The following is a 19,304-nucleotide window of genomic DNA, read 5'->3' as shown; positions in this document are numbered from 1 at the left end:
GATGAAATCGAATCGGCCAAGCCAAGGCCCTAAACCTATTTCCACCTGCACTCCCCCATCCCAAACACACAATTAAGAAAAGCTTCAACTATATAATTAAAGAATAAATGAAATATGACTTAGCCTCAGAAATTGTTAAAAAGTTTCAAGAGTTTAGTTACTTAGTGTTCTCGATATGTATCAGTAGTGTTATGTGGCCGCCAAAAAAGCTGATATTGAAGTAGCATGAACAGAAATATTTGTTAGAATAAGAAAGAAAACTGTTGGTCATAGCACAAATTTCTGGATGAATCAATCAAGGTGATTGTCTGCTGAGCGTGAAACCAGGAGCCAATTTGCTTAAATTACACTCAGTTAGTTGTCTGTTTGCAAAAGTAGTTAGACAATGAATTATTAAAGCCCACCCTATATATAATATCTCTTATGCTTGGGTCACCATGGTAATGGGTGGGGTGCTTAAGTTTTTCAGGAACTGAGCATCTATCCCTTGTCCAGTTCAGGCCAGTTGAGACCACCAACTCATCAACTGGGCCTGTACAGATGACCTATGATAGGTGACTTCCTGACATCGGGGAACTGAAAATTCCACCCTCAGATTATGTTAATACCACCATTTTGTAAACACATGTCTTTTGAAAAGCCATGAAACTTGACTATGCTTGGGCAGCTCATAATTTACCTCACTTCTCCTTACGGCCAATCATTTATCCCCACACTTCAGACCACTCCATCCCTTTATCCCATAAATATCCCTAATCCCTACGTTATGGGGAAGCAAATTTGAGATTTCTTCTCCTGTCTCCTTGCTTGGCTGCCTTATGAATAAACCCTTTTTCTGGTGCAAACTTGTCTTGGTGATTGGCTTTTCATGTGATGGGCAAAATGATCCTGGTTTGGTAAGAAGAGTTCCACGTAAGGTACAGCAGATCTGCTCCCAGCCCTTGCTCAAGGGGCAGCCATACATGGCCACGCTGTTACTTTTCTTAATCACCTTACCTTCTCTCCCCTTAGCCTAAACTTTCTGAGAGAATAAATGACAGGGCTTGCCAAGAAACTTAAACACAGCCTGGTACAAAAGGGATGAACTAGGCTAATCAAATTCCCTCCTTTAGGTTTTTGGACTGAAGGGGAGCAAAACTTGCTACCCTAAAATGTGTCTTTTTGGCATACAGATGATTTTAGGCCAGGCATTTTTAAGAAACAGCAGACGCAGGAGAAGTTCTGAAAACTGAGTAGAAGTTACCCTTCTGTAAGAGACTTTTACATTTATAAGGGAAATTTCCATTTGTAGGGGTGTCTCCCTCTCTGTACCAGGAAGAGAAGGATGACACTAAATCTCTAGAAACTCTTGTCAGTGGAGAAGGCCATGACTTAGACCTACAGAACAACCTCACCCTGGTTTACCGTGCTTTGCCTGGTCACCTCCCATAACTGCCTTCCCCTACAACATCTTCTTTTATCTTTAGCTGGAGATGGTACTTCAGGTGATGGCTTGGGCCATTTCGTAGGGTTACTCAGTTTTCCTGGGTCTCTCCCACATATACAGGAGGCATACATGTTATTAAACTTCTGTCTGTTTTTCTCCTGTTAATCTTTTTAATACAGAGGGTCTCAGCCAAGAACCTAGAGCAGTAGAGGGAAAATTATTTTCCTCCCCCTATAGAACTTAGAGCTAGTAAGAGAATTAGGCAGTTAGCAACGGACATGCAGCTAAAGGGATGAGGTAAGAGGTGTCAGGAGGTATATGGAGTCCTGTGGTGTCGTGGAAACCAGACATTGCTATGAGAAAATGGAAGCTATGTGGTAGACAAAAGAAATATTGAGCTGATGATAAACTATTTGAAAAAGAGACAGAGAGGGGCAAAAATGAAGATAATTGCTGAGTCATGTTAGTGCCAGAGATCTACAGTCCTTACTCTTCCTTTGGGGGTTGACCAGTGTTTCCTGGGTTCCCAGGAAGTGATGACATACTTAAAAAGATGTTCTCAATTACTCAAGGCATCCTGAATGATCTCTGTTTCTTGCAACCGAAGAGTCTAATAAGAACCCACACCTGCATTCAGCATTGGCCATGACACTTCAAGAGCAGTTTGGACAAACTGGAGTGTGTTCTAAAGAGACCAGGATGGAGGATTTGAAACCAGTTAATGTGAGGAATAGGTGAAGGAACTGGGGCAACATTTAGCTAATAGAAGAGAAAAATCAGAAACAGTGAAGGGCTGTCAGGTGTGAGAGAGATTTTATTTATTCTGTGAGGCCCTAGAACTAGATCTGGGGGAAACGGGCAGAGTTAAGAGGTAGAAGATTTTGGTTCAATAAGAATCTTCCAGTAATTGTTTGAGATGAAATGAACGTCTTAAGAATGAGTCATTTCCCTATTTTAGAGATATTTAAGCAGAGGCAGGTGACCACTTAGTAAGGATAGCAATATTAGCTTTGAATTCTATAATGCTTTACAATGTAGGAGGCACTTTGTGTGACCCTAGCTTGATCTTCCCAATAACTTGTTGAGACAGGCATTTTTATACTCACTTTCACAGATGAGGAAGCTGATGCTCAGAGACATTATGTTGCATAGCTCATGAGTAAGCACCAGGGCACTCACAGAATTACCTTTGATTGACTACATGTGAAATAAACACTTTAAAGGATATATTTGGAAAATCCTAGCTGATCAGGCTGATAGAGTTTCTAGGTTTTTTAAAAAATTCATCTTTGTGATGCTGAATATATTTTCAAATATACTAAAAAGGTACTCTCTGCTCAGTCTCACATGAAAACTTATGTTCTTCTCTGCGTCTCATGAAACTGAGATCAATTAATACGTTCCTTGCATGGATACAGAAGGTCCGTGGGTGCAGTTTGTACAAACATGCCTAGATGTACATTTCAAATAAGAATAGTTTTCTCTTTCCATTTGCCTGAGCCCATTCCCCACCCTCTTCCAGATTTCCTGTTATTTGGCTGCTTAGAGGAAAGGAGTGTGTTTGCTTGTCAGGATTGCTAGTTAACCAGATTGCCCCACTGTTTCCTTAGCTCTCTATCAGTAAGCCCTGCAAAGGAATTAAAATAAGAGTAAATTACTACCGTTAGTGAAAACTCCTTGAAGATATACATTGTTCTCTGCTTCTCTCACTTCATTCATCTCTTTGCTTCAATTAAAAAAAAAAGAACAATACACAAATCCTGTCACTAGTACAGTTCTAATTGGGTTACATTTACCAGAGGTGCTGACTGCTATATTTTCTCTTGGGAGATATAAAGTTTATCAGAAATATCAGTTTATGAAACTGTTTAATCTAGTAAGTGATGAATGATATAGAGTTTCCTGGATTTTAGCCATAGTGCTTTTGGGTTGTTGGTGGTGACATATTCTCTGGTGCCATGGCTGGCATTTAACTTAATATGTGCTAAGGAAAAAAATAACCAGTCTTATAGTGTGGGTTTATTAGTTACCTCCTTTCCATTCCAATTCCCAGATATTGGGATAGAAATTGATCAGAGTTGATGCTAGACATTGTTTATCAAGTGATATATTATACCCACTATTTATGTAGGGGAGGAAGAAATTTTCCTCTCCCCTTCTAAGTTCTTTTGGCTGGGCTGAGACAGATTAACAGGAGAAAATAAAAGTTTAATAACATGTATACATCTGAGAAACCCAGGAAAAGTGAGTAACTCACCCAAGCGGCAAAAGCCCTCACACTGAATATCATCTTCAAGAAGATGTTGGGGGTGGGGAGAGTCAGGGACTTCAAAGGGAAGAAAGGCAATTCACAGGTAGATAAAAAAGAGCAAATGTTTGGAAAACAAGTGTTTGGCCACACAGAAACAGAAGAACACAGACGGGAGCCCAACAAACAGGCTTCTATAGGTTCCTCCTTGTCTACCACCTAGTTCATGTTGTGCTAAGGTGACAGCTTGCTTCCTGAGATGCATTTTTTTATCTGAAATCTTTTAGGCAGTTAAGGGGGAGGTAAGGAGAAAAACCTTCTGAGTCTTTTGTTTCTAAGAAATAATCAGCTTAAAATAATCATTATGTTAAAGAGACACATTTTGAGGTGGCAAATTTTGTTCCCCTTCATTTACATACAAATATGTTTAGGAAAAGCTTTGGTGGCAGATTTCAATAAAGGCATATAGAAGACAAGGGAAAGTCCTTGAATTTAAAAGATAATAGAATAGCATGTTTTATTAGGGAATGTTTTTCTACGTTAATAGAAAGTTGTAATTTTTGATTTAAGAGAGAATGACTTTCTAGAAATGATGAATAATTTCTCAGTTAATCATATCTAGTGCTAAAGTCTATTATTATCAAGGAACCTAGAACTGTGGAGAAATAGAACTTTAATCACATGACAAAAATTTGAGGAGTGAATCTGGAATCCTAGCTATATACAATGACACAAAAATAGAGGCAAACTTTTTTGCTCAAAAGACCAAACTTCATCCTAAAGGCAGAATCAAGTTCTTAAAATTATACATAGACTTCCAAGTCATGAAGCAAATCCTTTTTTAAAATGTTTGAAGGCAACTTACTTTTTCAAAGAATCTTATAATAAATTAAATGCAAACTATCACTGTTCCTCCAATTGTATTTAGATTTTCCTGTAATATTAGAAGGTCTTAAAATAAGGGATGGCTGCCTTTTACTTTGAGGATGCGATGATAGTTTAGATAATTGCTTTGTTTCATATATTTTTGTGGGTGTCTGCCCACGGGGTGTTTTTAAGTATGTGGTTTCATCTTTTCACGTGCATCTGCTTTGAGCTGTGTCTGTGGGCGTGCCTGAATCTAGATGTGTGTGCGTCTGTGCTTGTGGAGTGGTCTGCCCTTTTGCCCATGCATCTGGGTGTGTATCTCTGTGCGCATTTGTGTGTCTCTGCAGATGTCTATGGTGAAATGAGTTTCTGCCCTCAGTGGAATCATCCCCTGCCAATACTTAAGTTTAGCGAGATCAATAATAGCTCAAGTACCTGGTCTCCAATGGTATGTTGCTATTCAAGACCCAGCTGTTATGCAGATGAACTGAATCCTGTGTACTGGTTGGGGGAGCTGGAGCAGCTGGGCTGGGCTGGCTGCGGGTAGTCATTGATCTTCTCTGAAGAGAGTCCGCTGCAGGGGGTGGCTTCCTGGCACAGGTGCAGGCATGCGGAGGCGGTGGTGGTGGAGGGAGGGGTCTGAAGGTGAACTGGTTGTGTGGGCTGCTCTGCATGTCTAAAGAGGAGAGAAGAAAAACAAGAAATAGAGACTTATTCCCCACTTGGCAGTCAGGAAAACACAGCACGTCAGACTTATCAGGATTTCAGAATAATATAACCTGTGGGGTTGGGGGAGAGTTTTAAGTTTAGTCTATCTGTAAAAATGTCACTTAACTTACAAAAACATGTGCAGCACGCTTATGAAATGTAAAACATTCAGAGTTACATTCACATGTAAATTCTTCTGGGCTATAGAAGCTAAAAAGTAAATGAGGTCGCCTTACACAATTTGTCATAGTTTCTGCTACTGAACAAATAAATCATCAACAAGACACTAAGTTCCAGAACAGAAGCGAGCCGATTGCCATCAGTTGCAAAAGTCTCACTTCGGAAAATACCAATGAAAGGCACAAATTTGTTGCAAGGAAGCTCATTCGACACTTCAAATAAAAGTATAAGGCCACCTCCTGGCTTACCTCAGGAAAGGATGCTAGCCTGCTTACACAGGAGCAAATCCATACTTCAGAAAAACAGCTCACAAGTGTGTAACAGCTGCATGAAACTAATCTCTTTGCCAGCCCCCCAACTTCGTGTGCCACTCATAAAAGGTAGGCTAAAAGGAGTTTGTTCAGGTTATTATACATATTTCTGTGGCCATGCAAAGCATAGTCTGTACCCCTCCTCGCTTGCCACACCTTTCTAGGAGCTCTGCCATGTCAGCAGCAGCTTAGGCAGCAGGAAAACAGTTTTTTTCTGCCTGCTTGCAGAGGGGGCAGCCTGGGACAGCGGTCCTCAGACTTCTGTTGTTGCTATTCTTTGGTATTTTTCCACTGTTTTCCTGGCAGGCACATGTAAAGACAGCGACTTAGAATTTGGCCCATGAGAAATACCCCAATTAAACCCCTTTGAAAAGAAATCGCTATTGCAGCTGATAGTCACCTCTCTTCCATAGGAGAAACATAATAGATGTCAAGTGATTTCTTGTAACACCGGCACGTTTTGGATAAACTTTGCAGGCAGCATGGTTCTGTCCCACCTCCCAAATGACTAAGAGTTGAAAAGCAGAAAAATGCCAGAGGCTTTCGATGCCTAGCAAAGGGCTCAGCTGGTTTGTGCCGAGACTCACTTCGCATTGGCTGATCACACACACACACACACACTCACATCACTTCTTTCAATCCTTCCAACTCATTCTTGAAGTATGAAGACATCGGCATGGTTTTCATATGAAAAAAGGAAACTAGTGCCCAAGAGCATGACAAATTCTTGTCTGTGTTTTCTAGTATTGGTGGCTCTCCCTTTACAAAAACTTGCTATATGAAAAATGGAATTGTACAAAAGATGGATAGGGAAGGGAGTGGAGATCGTTCCTTTTATACAAAGAATTCCTTTAGATAGTCAGCTACTCTTGTATATTTAAAAGGAACTAAAATGCTTCATGAATTTTCTAAATCACCCCCATTATTCCAGGCCCAGCCCAAATCCCATATCCACTAAAAAAATCATCACAAGTATTTAACATCTCATTAATTCTTTTAAACTTCTGGGCTCATACTCATAACCATAACCAGAAGCGTGCTTTCCTTCCTAGGACTCAAAGAAGCATTGAATGCTGGAACCCAAGGGACCCTGGAGATCCTCTCATTTTGCAAATGAGAAAACTGATGTCTAAAGAATTGCTTGTCCAGGGATGGACATGCTAACTAACATGGCTAGTTAGTGTCACGGCCAAGACTAGAGCCCATATCTCCTGATTCTCTGGCCAGTGCTCCACTCACTGTATTGGAGATCTCTGTACTATGAGTTCTCTTTACCTTCTTAAAATTTAGAGACACAGAGTAGTACATGTTTTCCAGATTTTTCACTTATGACATACCACCTTGCATTGCAGTTATTTGTTTATACGTCTGCTTCCCTCTTAGATAAGATTTCCTTAAGTGTAGAAAGGAAGCCAGCGTGGGGTAATGGAATGCAGCACAGAATAGTGGAAAGTGCATAGAATTTGGGAGTATGGCAAAGCTGGGTTTGAGTTGTGCCTCTGCCATTTAGAAGCTTTAACCTCTCATCTGTAAAATGGAGATAATCTTTTTTCCTAACAATTAAGTTTAATTCATTTATAATGTGCCTGGACGTAGTATGCCAGTGGCTATTTGTTTACTGAATGTAGTAGGAGTATAAAGCTCTAAGACTGGAAATGACCATAGGGATCACCTAGTTCAGCCCTCCCTCCTCTCCTCTTCATTTTACAGATGAGGAACCCAAGGCTCACGGAGGTTCAGAGGCTCAGAGAGGTGAAGTGACTTGTTCAAAGTCATTCAACTTGTATGAATTTGCCTGCCTATGTCTGATGATTCCCAGCACAGTACTCTTTTCACTATACTAGTCTAGAAAATAAATATGACTCTCTTGTCTTGACATTAACACTTACTATTCTTATCATAAATTTGGCCCCTGAGTTTGCAATATTAGAACATTCCCTTGATAGCTCATGTTTTTGTCTTATTTCCCAAAATAGACTACATGTTTTTTAGAGCAAGATCATCTTCTCCTTTTCTTGTATGCCACACGACATTGAGTACAGTGCTAGGTATAGAGTAAGATCCCTAAAAGCTTTTATTTATACAAAAGTGTTTCTCTGGTCCATGGGACCTAGAGAACCACCCTCAATGTTCTCTTGGCTTTCATTCTGACGTAGCCACTGGATATCTATTTGATAGCTCACAGAGCAGTAGGTTTCCTCCTTTAAGGTCTCAATGAAATCTGTCCTAGAGCCAAGAGGAAGGACAACAATACCCTGAAGAGAGTGCTTAAAATTATGTCCCTCCAAGACATGAAAAAAGCAGCACTGACATACTACAGATTTGCCATCCAAATCCATGAGATTGATGATGCAAGGAAGGGAAGTAAATGGTGGGAGTCCAGAGTTAGAAGAAGAAAAGGAGACGATTTTAGGTCCTGGGTTCAGAACACCTCCAAACGACCCATATGACATCAATTATTCTAATCAGTAGGTGTTTCTGTCAGTACAGTTGTTCAAAGGAAAGAAATTTTCTATTCAGTTCCATTGTTCAAAAGAAAGAATCACTCATTATCACCTGAATTTACTGCTTGTTGGATTTCTTCAAAATCTTTGCAACTCCCTTATTATTATGAAAAATGATAAAAATTCTACTTCACTGAAAAGTACAATCATGGTATTATTATAGCATACCATTTCTGCTGCCAGTAGAACCACTTTGTAGCATCATTTTGATTACATAATGATTATATATAGAGAAAAATTCATATATTTTGATTATACATATGTTTTGATTCGTATCTATTTTATTGTGATTTTTGTTTCCACATTTTTAATATGCAGAGGTTTCCCTACTTGTTAATATTGTCTTTAAAAGCTTTCACAATATTGGATTATTGCACTGAGTGGAACACATCCAGACCTTAAGCCCTTATGAAATGCAAATCATCTCAGCTTCATTCTTTTTTTCACCTCAGGAGAAAGATGGGGAATGCACTTCTTCCCTCCCAAATGAAGTAATTTAATCCTTGGGCTCCATGAAATGGGATTTCCCAACATTAAACACTAATGAAAAATACATTAGGGTTCAGTATCAGGAGCTCTAGAACACCAGTTCCAAGGGGTTAAGAGTCACAGGCACTCACTTCCAAATGTATCTGGCAACCATACATTTCTGTGCCCGAGAGAGAGGCAAGGGAGAAGGAGGGAGTAGTGATTATGCAAATGTGGATATCCAGACATACTTATGAAGCTTTTTGAAAGTAAATTAAGTTTTCAGATGGAAAGGTCTAATTCACATAATATACTTGGATAAGCCAGTTTCAGGTTTAAGGTCCTAAAATAGCCTGGTAAGAAAACTCTAGGGGGAGGAAACTCCTCCAAACTATATCCAAGGCATTTTAGGTGTGGCGGAGCTGTTAACAGAAGTATAAGCCTTCAGAAACAACATTGCCCTTGTCTCTGAAGGGTAAGTGGGAGAAGAAAGTTGTCACGCATAGCTTTTTCTTTTTTCTCTTTTTTGCAAATACACCTTATTTGGGATCATATACTAGAGAAATTTTTCACCAGAAATGAGAATATCTCTGTTCAGAACACTGTATGGGAACTTATCGAGGTATCTGTAATGGTGATTTGCCCCTTATGCTTCATTAACACATACAGTCCAGCTATAAGGCGATATTTGCATTTCTAAAATTCACTGTACTATGCAAAATAATGCAGGGGAAAAGGGCTTATGGGACAAAAGGGTTGGGGCACAAGACCTGAAGTTTGCTTGTGAAAGGGGGTGTCAGAAGGGTGGCAACTTGTGAGTTATTGTGACGTGGTGGAAGGAGGGTTATCTGAATCAGACAGACAAGTTCTAACACCAGATGTGGATGGGCAAGGCTCCTAACACACGTGGTGAACTATGACGGCTGGGGGGTTTCAGGTGCATGCATGTGTGCATTTTGTGTATTCCTTTGCAGCTCATTCTGCTGTATGCAGTTTTCTGCATTTACCTAATATTTTTTAACAGATGGAATCGCACATATGCAAACGCAAAATTTGTCTTACGTTCAAATTGTTCTCAAATATGCCAATAGCATGTGAACAAATTAATGCTTCCAAAACAAGTGTTGTAGCAGAACTGACTGTACATGCAAAATAATTTTCTGTAGGTGTTAAAAATATATTGTCATTAATACGGTAATGATCATTTTTCCTGAAAAACTTGACCAAGGCAGACACATCCCTAGTTTTCCCCAGATCCGTGTACTAAAGACATCATTCTTTTCTGTGGTGACACTATGACAATATCTCTCAAAATATGTTTTCTCCCAAAGTTACTATGCAGTGTATGCTGCCAAAAAGGGCACATATATTCCTATAGTCTAGAAAAAGGTCACAGGGAGTCACAAAGCATGTCTGCACTTCCTGGCCTTAGTCTGTGTTTCATTACCCTATTGGCCAAAGGGGAGATAGCTCCACAATACTTTGTCTGCAACTCTGGAATCAAAAAATTCCTGAAAACCAAGGTTTTTCCTAATTCATTTGGTGATAAAACCTGACCTGAACTGATATGAGGATATTTATGGTCTTAACTTCATTTGGTGAATTTCCATACATTTAGCTACAGAAATACTGATGTATTTTATTAAGGGGTGCTGGCCCACATCCCAGTCTGGGTGTTACATAATACACAGCATGTGTATGCCATTAACTTGGTAAAATCTGAAAAAAAAAATCTAAATTCGGAAACAAGTAGATGCCAAAGATTTTCGAAGAAGGGATTATGGGCCCATATTAGTATTTAGCCACCTCTCCGAACCCTTATGAGGCAATATTAATTAATGCTTAGGAAGACTTTGGTAATCTACATGAGCAAGAACATCAGGACACCAAGGGTTATTGCCATAACTACTTATGTCAAGTCTCTTGAGGTCAATTATAAGCCTTTGGTTCCTTGGGTTGCTTTTCTGAGCTATTCTCCCTCCTAGGCAGGAGAACAGATAAAAAAAAAAAACAGGTTTAAAAGAAAGAGGAGAGGTTTATTATTAATATTAACTATTACTACTAATTCTAAATGTATATTAGTACTTGTCACAAGGAGCTTTCAGAACCAGTGAGGAGTTAGTTTATAAATTCAAATGTTATAGCCAATATCCATTCACTTGATAGTACTCAATGATCATGAAATGAGTCTTAAGTATATCTTTCCATGGACATTTCTGTTCTCAACATTATAATTATTATTAGAGGTTCAAAGAATATGAAGGTAAGAAAATTGGTTTTCAGGAGAAAACTGAGTAAACAAGTATGCCTTATCACTTTTCTGGCTCAAATAATACTGCTTTAATATTAATATACCAACAGCCTTTAATAAAAGCAGATTCATTCGTTAAATAAACCATTAGACTGAGAACAAAAATAAAGTCTATTAAATAGCTAATGTTTAATAGATATCTGTGTGTTTGTATGGGCATGTGTATGAGTGAGACACAGACAACAGCAGAAAGAGACAGAAGGAGAGCAAAACAGAGAGGAGAATTCTCAATTAAAGCAGATGACTGCAGGAGAAGAGTCACAGAAGCTCTGAGCGAAGGCTAACAATAAATTACAATGTCTTCCAGTTTACATGGTTTCATCCTGGTTCTGGATTACTGCACTCTGCACGGCTCCCCAGCCCTGCGATACTATGTACTATCTTTGAGATTGTTAAGTGCATCCCTTCAAGGACTTTGAATGGTCCTCTCACTAAGCTAGCAAGTAACAGTATGCTCTATTAATTTTTGTCAGTTAGGTTGCTCTTTGTTACAACCACTAGAAATAAAGGTCAACACTGAAGCACCTACAGTCCTTTGACATGATTGTGCTGAAACTCGTATTTGCACTTGTCTCTCCATAAACCGATGCTTATCTTCAAAGGATATGCTGTTCTACCTCCAGAAAGTCGAGACTTTCTATTTCCTAGGTCTCGTTAATCTATTTTCCTGCCCTTCCACATGTTGTACAAGCAAAACAATGAGTCAAATATCCACAAAGCAGCCGTCCCCCAAGTTATTTCTTCCTGTCTCTGTATATAGAGGGAATCCACCTGTGCTGTGCACTGTGTTGGCTTTACATAGTGCAATTAGCCAATCTTAGGCATAACAGTCATTATTTATGCCAATAAGTGGCTGCTTTGTTAATTCAATCAATTGTCTTACATAGATTAAGACAAATAAACTAGGATTTACAACCAAGAAAAAAGAAAGGACTGTGGCTAAATGCTGCTGTTTAAATTATTAAACTGTTCAAACTACCTGATTTTCTCGGTTGTGAAAACATAGGATGGATACATCTTTGCTTATATTTTCAGAGTAGTTTGGCAATGTTAAAGAAAAAAGAGAAATGAAAGCAATACATTTGTTGTCTATTCATTTTCCCAAGAATGGTAAAGAGCTCTACTTTATGGTACAATTTGGAATTTTAAATGTCAAATTCTAAATATTAATATATGGTATTAATTAACAATTAAAATTAGTGGTTGGCCAAAGCCTTTTTCACTTTAGTCTTGAAGGAAACTCTATTATCCATTATGTACCATGAAACATGAAACAGATAATTGCCCTGTTTTATCTTATGCTGACAATGACGCTGTGGCTTCCATTATTAGGCAGTGAAGTATATCAAAAAGAAAATATAAAAAAGTAATGATCCTTAAAAGTTCATATTTAGTTTATACTCAAACTAAAGTTGTATGTAGGTATTTCAATTATTTTCAATCCCCAAGTCCATTATTTATTTGCAAGTAGGTAATGGAGGGTTATGAATTAATTGACAGTGAATCATTTAATAAATTAGCTAATAGATATTCTGGAATTTTACAAAGTTTTCATTTTCAGAGCTTCTTTTTTATTGGACTACTACAAATGATCACCCTATATTTGTTCAAAAAGCAGTGGATGAAAATCACTCTGTCATGAAAATGGAACTCAATGTTTGAAGCACAAATCAAGAAAACATTATGACTGCGTCTAAAGCTCTGAGAAAATATTTTTCAGATTACCATATGTTAAATAAGGATGGTAAACTATCTTAAGAGTAATAATAAGCAAAAAGCAAAAGACAAAAATTCCTAGAAGATAAAAGCAAAGCATGGACAACTAGAGAAGGTTGGGGAAGATTTTAGCCCCTCCACACCCCAAACTTTTCAAATAAAGACTGAAGTAAAAGTACTGATTATTAATACCACCATCTAACTAACATTATTTTGGTGAGACCGTTCCCCCATATCCTGTAGTTCCTCCCCTCCAGCACAACTTTAGGAACAAAGGGGACCTGTGGACACCCAATGGAGTGGTGGAGGGGAATTCCAGTATCTGTTCTTGAGAGTTGAACGGGTATATGGCCCACATCTGGGACAATGGGAAGAGGTGGCACTGTTACAGCAGTACTCACAAGACCCAGAAGATTCTCAAATTTCACCCATGTTTTGCTGTAGTTCAGCGGTTCTCAGTTACAGGATCCAAACATACCAATGTTTTGCAATCATTTGTTACTATAATAGAGGACTAAAATTCACAGATGATTTATTTTAAAAATGGTAGATGAGAGTGGATTCAAGGTGATACCTCTAATGCTCTCACTGAGTTGCATTTAGATGTGCTTTCCTGGATGGGAGAAAGGGGTGAGGTTGCAGCTCGTGCTGGGAACTGGTACATCTCTGATCCCATAAGCCATTTTAATAGCTGATTTCCAGATCCACATGCTTGTAAAATGATTCTATGCATACCATGTGGATGATGAAAGTTTAGCTATTCCTCCCCCAAAAAAGAAAATGGAGAAGCCTGGGAAAAAAATCTTGGCATTCTCACAGGAGTGTTTTACACATGTACATGCTATTCAAATGTATTGGGGCTCAAAAAATTGAGAATTGTGATCTTGACTACTGATGGTAGCACACTACTGGCTGCCATCAACCAGAAAGCCTGATATCTTTTGGGTTTCTGAGAAAGTCTCCTAGTATAAGCTGGGAAGTGACAGTTCTGTAGGAAGGTGAGAGTGAGTTTTACTTCCCCTCTTGCATTCAAGCTATGAATCTACTTGTCTTACATCAGGATCTAGGTCTGAATCATCTTGATCTCTCCCACACGCTTAACCCGTAACTTTATCCAATAACTTTTTAATTTTGTTCCTCTGAAAATTTAATTAATTTGAATGAATTGAAAATTTTAAAGTCTGAATTATTCAACTAAGTTTATTTTATAAAAAAGAACGATTGTGGTGACTATGGTGGGAGAGAATGTTTTATGATGCCAAATATCTTATTTTATTGAATTCTTCACATTTCTACCAGCTGTTTTGGCATTGTCTGGGCAAAGGCCACATCTGAAGTTTTCTGCCTGAAATGTTCATTGATTAATTCCTTCATTATTGCAAATTTTCATTTTCTTCTTTTTCAACATGTTACTTTAGTGAGATGTTGAATAGAGCTATTTTTTGGAAAGGTGCCAACATTAAGACCTATTTCTAAGCCTGCCTTATAAACTTTGTTTATGCTAAGCTATACATATTTAACTCATTTTATTTTTCCTTCAAAATCTGATTCATTCCCTCAATTACATTACTGCTTATCTCCCTGGACTCCCTCCAATTTAACTAGGTCTTTGTGGTTCCCCAAACAAAATGCAACATTCTGGATGAACATCACCCAGAATACAAAAAAGCTATCTGACAAATTCTTTTGTAATGATGTCTTCTCACATGTAGCCTCAAATTACGTATAGATTGCACTTGAGACTTCATTAACTGGAAGATGGCTAATGAAGTCATGAGAAGGCAGCTCAATTAGGAAATATACTGATATATTGATATAGATGTGTCTGCTAGTAGATCAAGCAAAATGTCCATCAAAATAAGCAAATTAGTGGAATCTACTAAAATACTGTTAGAGCAGATTGAACTGGTGAATTCTGACAGGTTCCTTGCCACTCCCACCCATTGAGATTCAATGTATAGATGCCTCAGGAAAACTAACAAATTAGCTTGTCTGAAGGGGAAAAAATTCAGTCTGTATAAATAGAAGGAAAAATGAGAACATGTGTTGAGAAAACTATAAATACATGAGACTGCAGTAATAAATATAAATGGTAATGTGAGAAATGAAGAAAATATTCCATAGGTAGTGATTGATAAGGGTTTCCTTTAAGAAAGTACCTTAAGCAACTTAATTCTTAGTTAAGGTCATTTAAGTAACTTTTCAAATGGTACTCAGGGGGAACATTTTATGTATGATAGATGACATGCTGAGGGGGATAGAGGATTAAACACACACTGCTTATGTGAAGAGGTTTTCAGAGAGACCTCTTGTAGTGCATGAAATCAGTGAATGAGTGAAGAAAGCTCCTTCCTGTGTATTAATATGGAGCGTCTGCACCAGACCAAACCGCAGAGTGAGCTCTGGGTTCACAGAGGGGTGTGATGACAACCTGGATTTAATTCAAGTTTGCTTTTACTTTGGTTTACTCCCCAAGTGCAAATCAGTACCACAAAGGATATAAATAAAATTAGGACACAGGCATGTGTACATGACTCCATTTTGTCTTCCTTCATGAGGATGAGCCTTGATTTGGTGGTCTTTGTAGCCTGCACAGAGTGAGATGTCTAATGGGGGAAAGAACATAGTACTATGAGATTGTTATCTTTTGTACTCTCAGCCTCATTAGCACTTGGAAACAGCTTACGTAAAGCATAATTTCGTACTCAGGAAGTCATATCACACAGGCTTAATGTTCAGCTCCCTGATCTTCGAATTCTTGCTATGGTAGCACTAGACCAATTTCCCTTGTCTGTACGTACAGTACAGGGCCTAGGTGCTTCCCATTTATTTCCACTTAGGGGATTTCCACGGGGCAGTCTGGCTATAGTCGATCACAGGGCCTCCTAATAGTAATTATACAAAGTCAGTTGCAGGTCAAGGTATAGACATATATAGGATAAAAGGTCAAGTGTGACCCATCACTAAAATATGCTTCTTTTTTTAAAGGTAGGGCTCATATCATACTAATATGTTATTACCGTTTATAACTTTCAAAAGAAATGATGGAGAAGTCAAAGTAGAGAAGGAATTACACCTAATTAGTTCTGGTACACCTTGTATTCAGAAGTAGAAGACAAAAAAGAAAGTGTCTTGGTTTCATTAGTTTATTTTTAATATGATGAATCAAGTACAGAGTAATTTCTCTACTACTAATCTACTTATTTAGAGAGCTTATCTGTACATAGTTTGTTTAAATTAGTAAGTACATCGTGATCTTATGACACAGTGTTAAGTTACAGAAATTAGGGTCAGATCAATCTGGATTTAAATCACAGCTCTGCTGTTTACTATCAGTTTGATGCTGGTCAATCAAACCTTTTCAAGCCTCCGTTTCCTTACCTGTAAAATAGGGATAGTAATAAATGTCTTAATATTTTTGTGAGAATGAATGTGGTCATGTATATAAAACACTTAGTAGAGTGCCTGGGACACAGTTACACTAAACAATATTATTAAATTAATGATCAATTATTGAACACAACGAAATCTACAAAACTCAAGTACCATCTAATAAGTAACCTAAGAGAAAAACTACCTGATTCCAAGATATTTGATTACTTAAAACTTCTCCATTATAGTTAAAAAACATTTTACAATTTCCACAAGTTTCCTATTTTCTTCCCAACATTTCTAAGAAGCTATTATTGAAGTCATGAGTCAATATAAGAATAGTTGACTCCTATCTTTTCCTTTTTCTCCAAGCCACACCAAACACTCTCCATTAATTAGCTTTCTTATTATGCTCTCAGTCCCTTTTACTTCAGATAACAGACTCTATTTCATGATTTTTATTTAAGTGCTCTGAATGCGTTCACTTGCATTTTCCCCTATACTAAATGATTTGGGGGTATACACGCATTTCTAAAGTACCTATTGCAATAACACCTTGGGACTTTAACATTAGAGCAAAGGATGTGAAGAAAAGCCATTTTCATGAATGCAACATTAGTGCTTTGTATTTAGGAAGCACCTTTCATCGGCGTCTCTCAAAGACCTTCACAACTATTATCTGATGCTTTATTCACTGGTCCAAGCTGCAAGCAAGACTGCCTTTCAAAGAATTCCCTCAAAGTACATAAAACCCCACGAGAGAAGGAGCTGTGGATAGCTGGTTAAAGTGTCAGGAATATTCAGAGACATCTTAAAATTGTATGTCCCAAAATACCACTGAATAAACTATGACTACTACTTAGAAGTACAGTGTTGCATAGGTATAACTTTCACAGTAAATACACAGGAACTTTGTCATAATGGCACCAAGACTAACATCCACTTTATGAGCTAATGATATTTGATCAATTTTGTAACCATGTATAAACCTAATTTGGAGTAGGTGACTTGCCTTATAGTGTATCCAAATATATTTATTAAACCATTATATATTAATGATAGTCTACAGTAAATGTAAAGAGCATGGGCATGATACAGGGACTGCATGCCAAGTACTTAGTATAGTGCCTGGTAGATGTTACAAACTCAGCTAATGTTAATTGCCAATATAATTATTATTGTAGTTGTTATCATTCTGAATTTAGGTTAGGAAAACAATTTTCTTTCAAAGAATTCAGTGAAAACTGACATGTATTCACATTTGTTGCTGCTGCTACTAGTTCCTTTTCTATTTCCTGTTAAGATATGTACCTGCGAAGTATGAAGAAAAGAAAAACACGTCTCTCTTCCATCTAGATACAGCAGCTCAAGATGGAGCGAGGCATGGCTACTGAGATGTTAAGACCTCTTCCCGCCTTCTGACTAGAATCATTTACACAGTGTCTGGTTGTCACGGAGACTAAGGCTGTGGATATATCATTAAAACACATGGGTATTTTTAATTTTTTTGTTAGGGAGACCATATTAGATGAGGGCTTCTTATAAACCAAACGAAATGTCTGACTTAAAAAGAATTTTAATCTATTGTATTGGTGCCATGAAAAGACGACATTAATCTACACACATTCACTGTGGACATAGCACCAGCTTCATTTACCGCTTCTTTTTAATGTTATTATTTTTGGCCTTCCATACTCTATTATTGCATCTTCTTGCTCACATAACTAGTATGCTGTGAAATTGGACTATTTGAAAAAAATTGTTATTGTTGTTAAGAATGTGAGATTTTGAAAGCCTTCTGAGGAGAAGAATAATTTCCACTTCTTTGAAGAAAATGCATTGTTTCAAAATCATATATTGTGCCCATTTTAGAGATGGAGAATATGAGATTTAGAAAAGTAAAGATCCTAGTCCAATGCCTTGGGTACTATAGCAATGAACTGACTCTGTTTGCTGCCACTCAGCCATCTCTCCTGGGATTCAAAGCAAACCACACCAACAGTGCTTCTGTCACACTTGCCATTCATAGTTACTGCAACCAACGAAGATAAAACGCTGTGACTAAATTAGTTATGTAACAGCTTATAGTGAAATCTTTGTAACGGATTATTGTATTTGTAAACCCAATTCTGTATGCTCATGCATACATCATTAAATGCTTCCTTTTAATTCTTGGTAGCAAATATCCTCATTTCAGTAGTACCTATATAATTTATGTGATCCTTATTAACAGTCTTTAACTTAGTTGGTACATCATTTTATCCTAAGTTGATCCTGAAAATATCAGAAGAGATAGCTTAATGGGCTTGCTTTAAAAAGACCACTGAGTGATTTATTTATGCTATTTTTCTTTCTGCATGTTAAAGCCTAACCATATTTACTAATGAAATATTATGGCTATAAAATAAATTCTTAGTTTACACAACAACTGGCATTCACGATGACCATCTCTCTACTTACGGAGAGTTCCAAATTGGTTTCAGATAAATGCTATTAAAGTAAAATGGATTTCCTTAAACTACGAATCACATGGAGGGATTTTCCTTTTCGAAATACGTGTTAGAGTTACGACAATGGATAATGATGAGGATGCTTAGGTTAGGGTAACTCGAGTAGCAACTCTAGAAATAGCACCACTACATATGTCACTCAAAAACAGCTTTAACGGTTGGCTGTATTATACAAATCCATAGTGTAATGCTTCATGGATATGCCCAAATCTAAAGTCTAAAAATCATGGGGGTATTAGTGCTGTTTTTTTTTGAAAAAAAAAGGTGAATTAAACGTTATTTTATATTTTATGGATTTTAGTAACTTGTTACGCATCAATTACTATATTCCTCATAACACAAACATTCTACTATAATTTATATAGCATCTCCATTTGAAAGATCTGAAAATGTAAAACAAAAACGACCTGTAATGCTCTAGACATTACAACAGAAATTTGTTTATACAGGAGTCTAATGAGTAGAAGTATCTGAACAAAAGAATTTTTCTAAAATTACTTTTAAAACAATTGCTCAATCTGCAGCAAAGAAAACAATCCACAGAGTGAAAAGACAACCTATAGAGTGGGAGAAAAGATTTTCAAACCATATATCTGATAAGAAGTTAATATCCAGAACATATAAAGAAAGAACCACTATAACTCAGCAACAACAAAAAATAGCCTGATGAAAAAATAGGCAAA

General features: G+C 37.5%; 1 protein-coding gene across 1 annotated transcript in view; it reads right to left on the bottom strand.

Annotated features, from left to right (window-relative positions):
• TENM1 (teneurin transmembrane protein 1) overlaps positions 1-19,304 on the bottom strand; it is a 526,446-nt gene that overhangs the window by 330,890 nt on the left and 176,252 nt on the right. The window contains exon 4 of the mRNA XM_046672513.1: positions 4,977-5,217. Coding sequence (XP_046528469.1) covers positions 4,977-5,217 — 241 coding nt within the window. The remainder of the gene's footprint in view (positions 1-4,976; positions 5,218-19,304) is intronic.

The sequence above is a fragment of the Equus quagga genome, chromosome 10, assembly GCF_021613505.1.
Source record: "Equus quagga isolate Etosha38 chromosome 10, UCLA_HA_Equagga_1.0, whole genome shotgun sequence".
NCBI lineage: Eukaryota > Metazoa > Chordata > Mammalia > Perissodactyla > Equidae > Equus > Equus quagga.
This window is presented reverse-complemented; position numbering and strand designations above follow the sequence as displayed.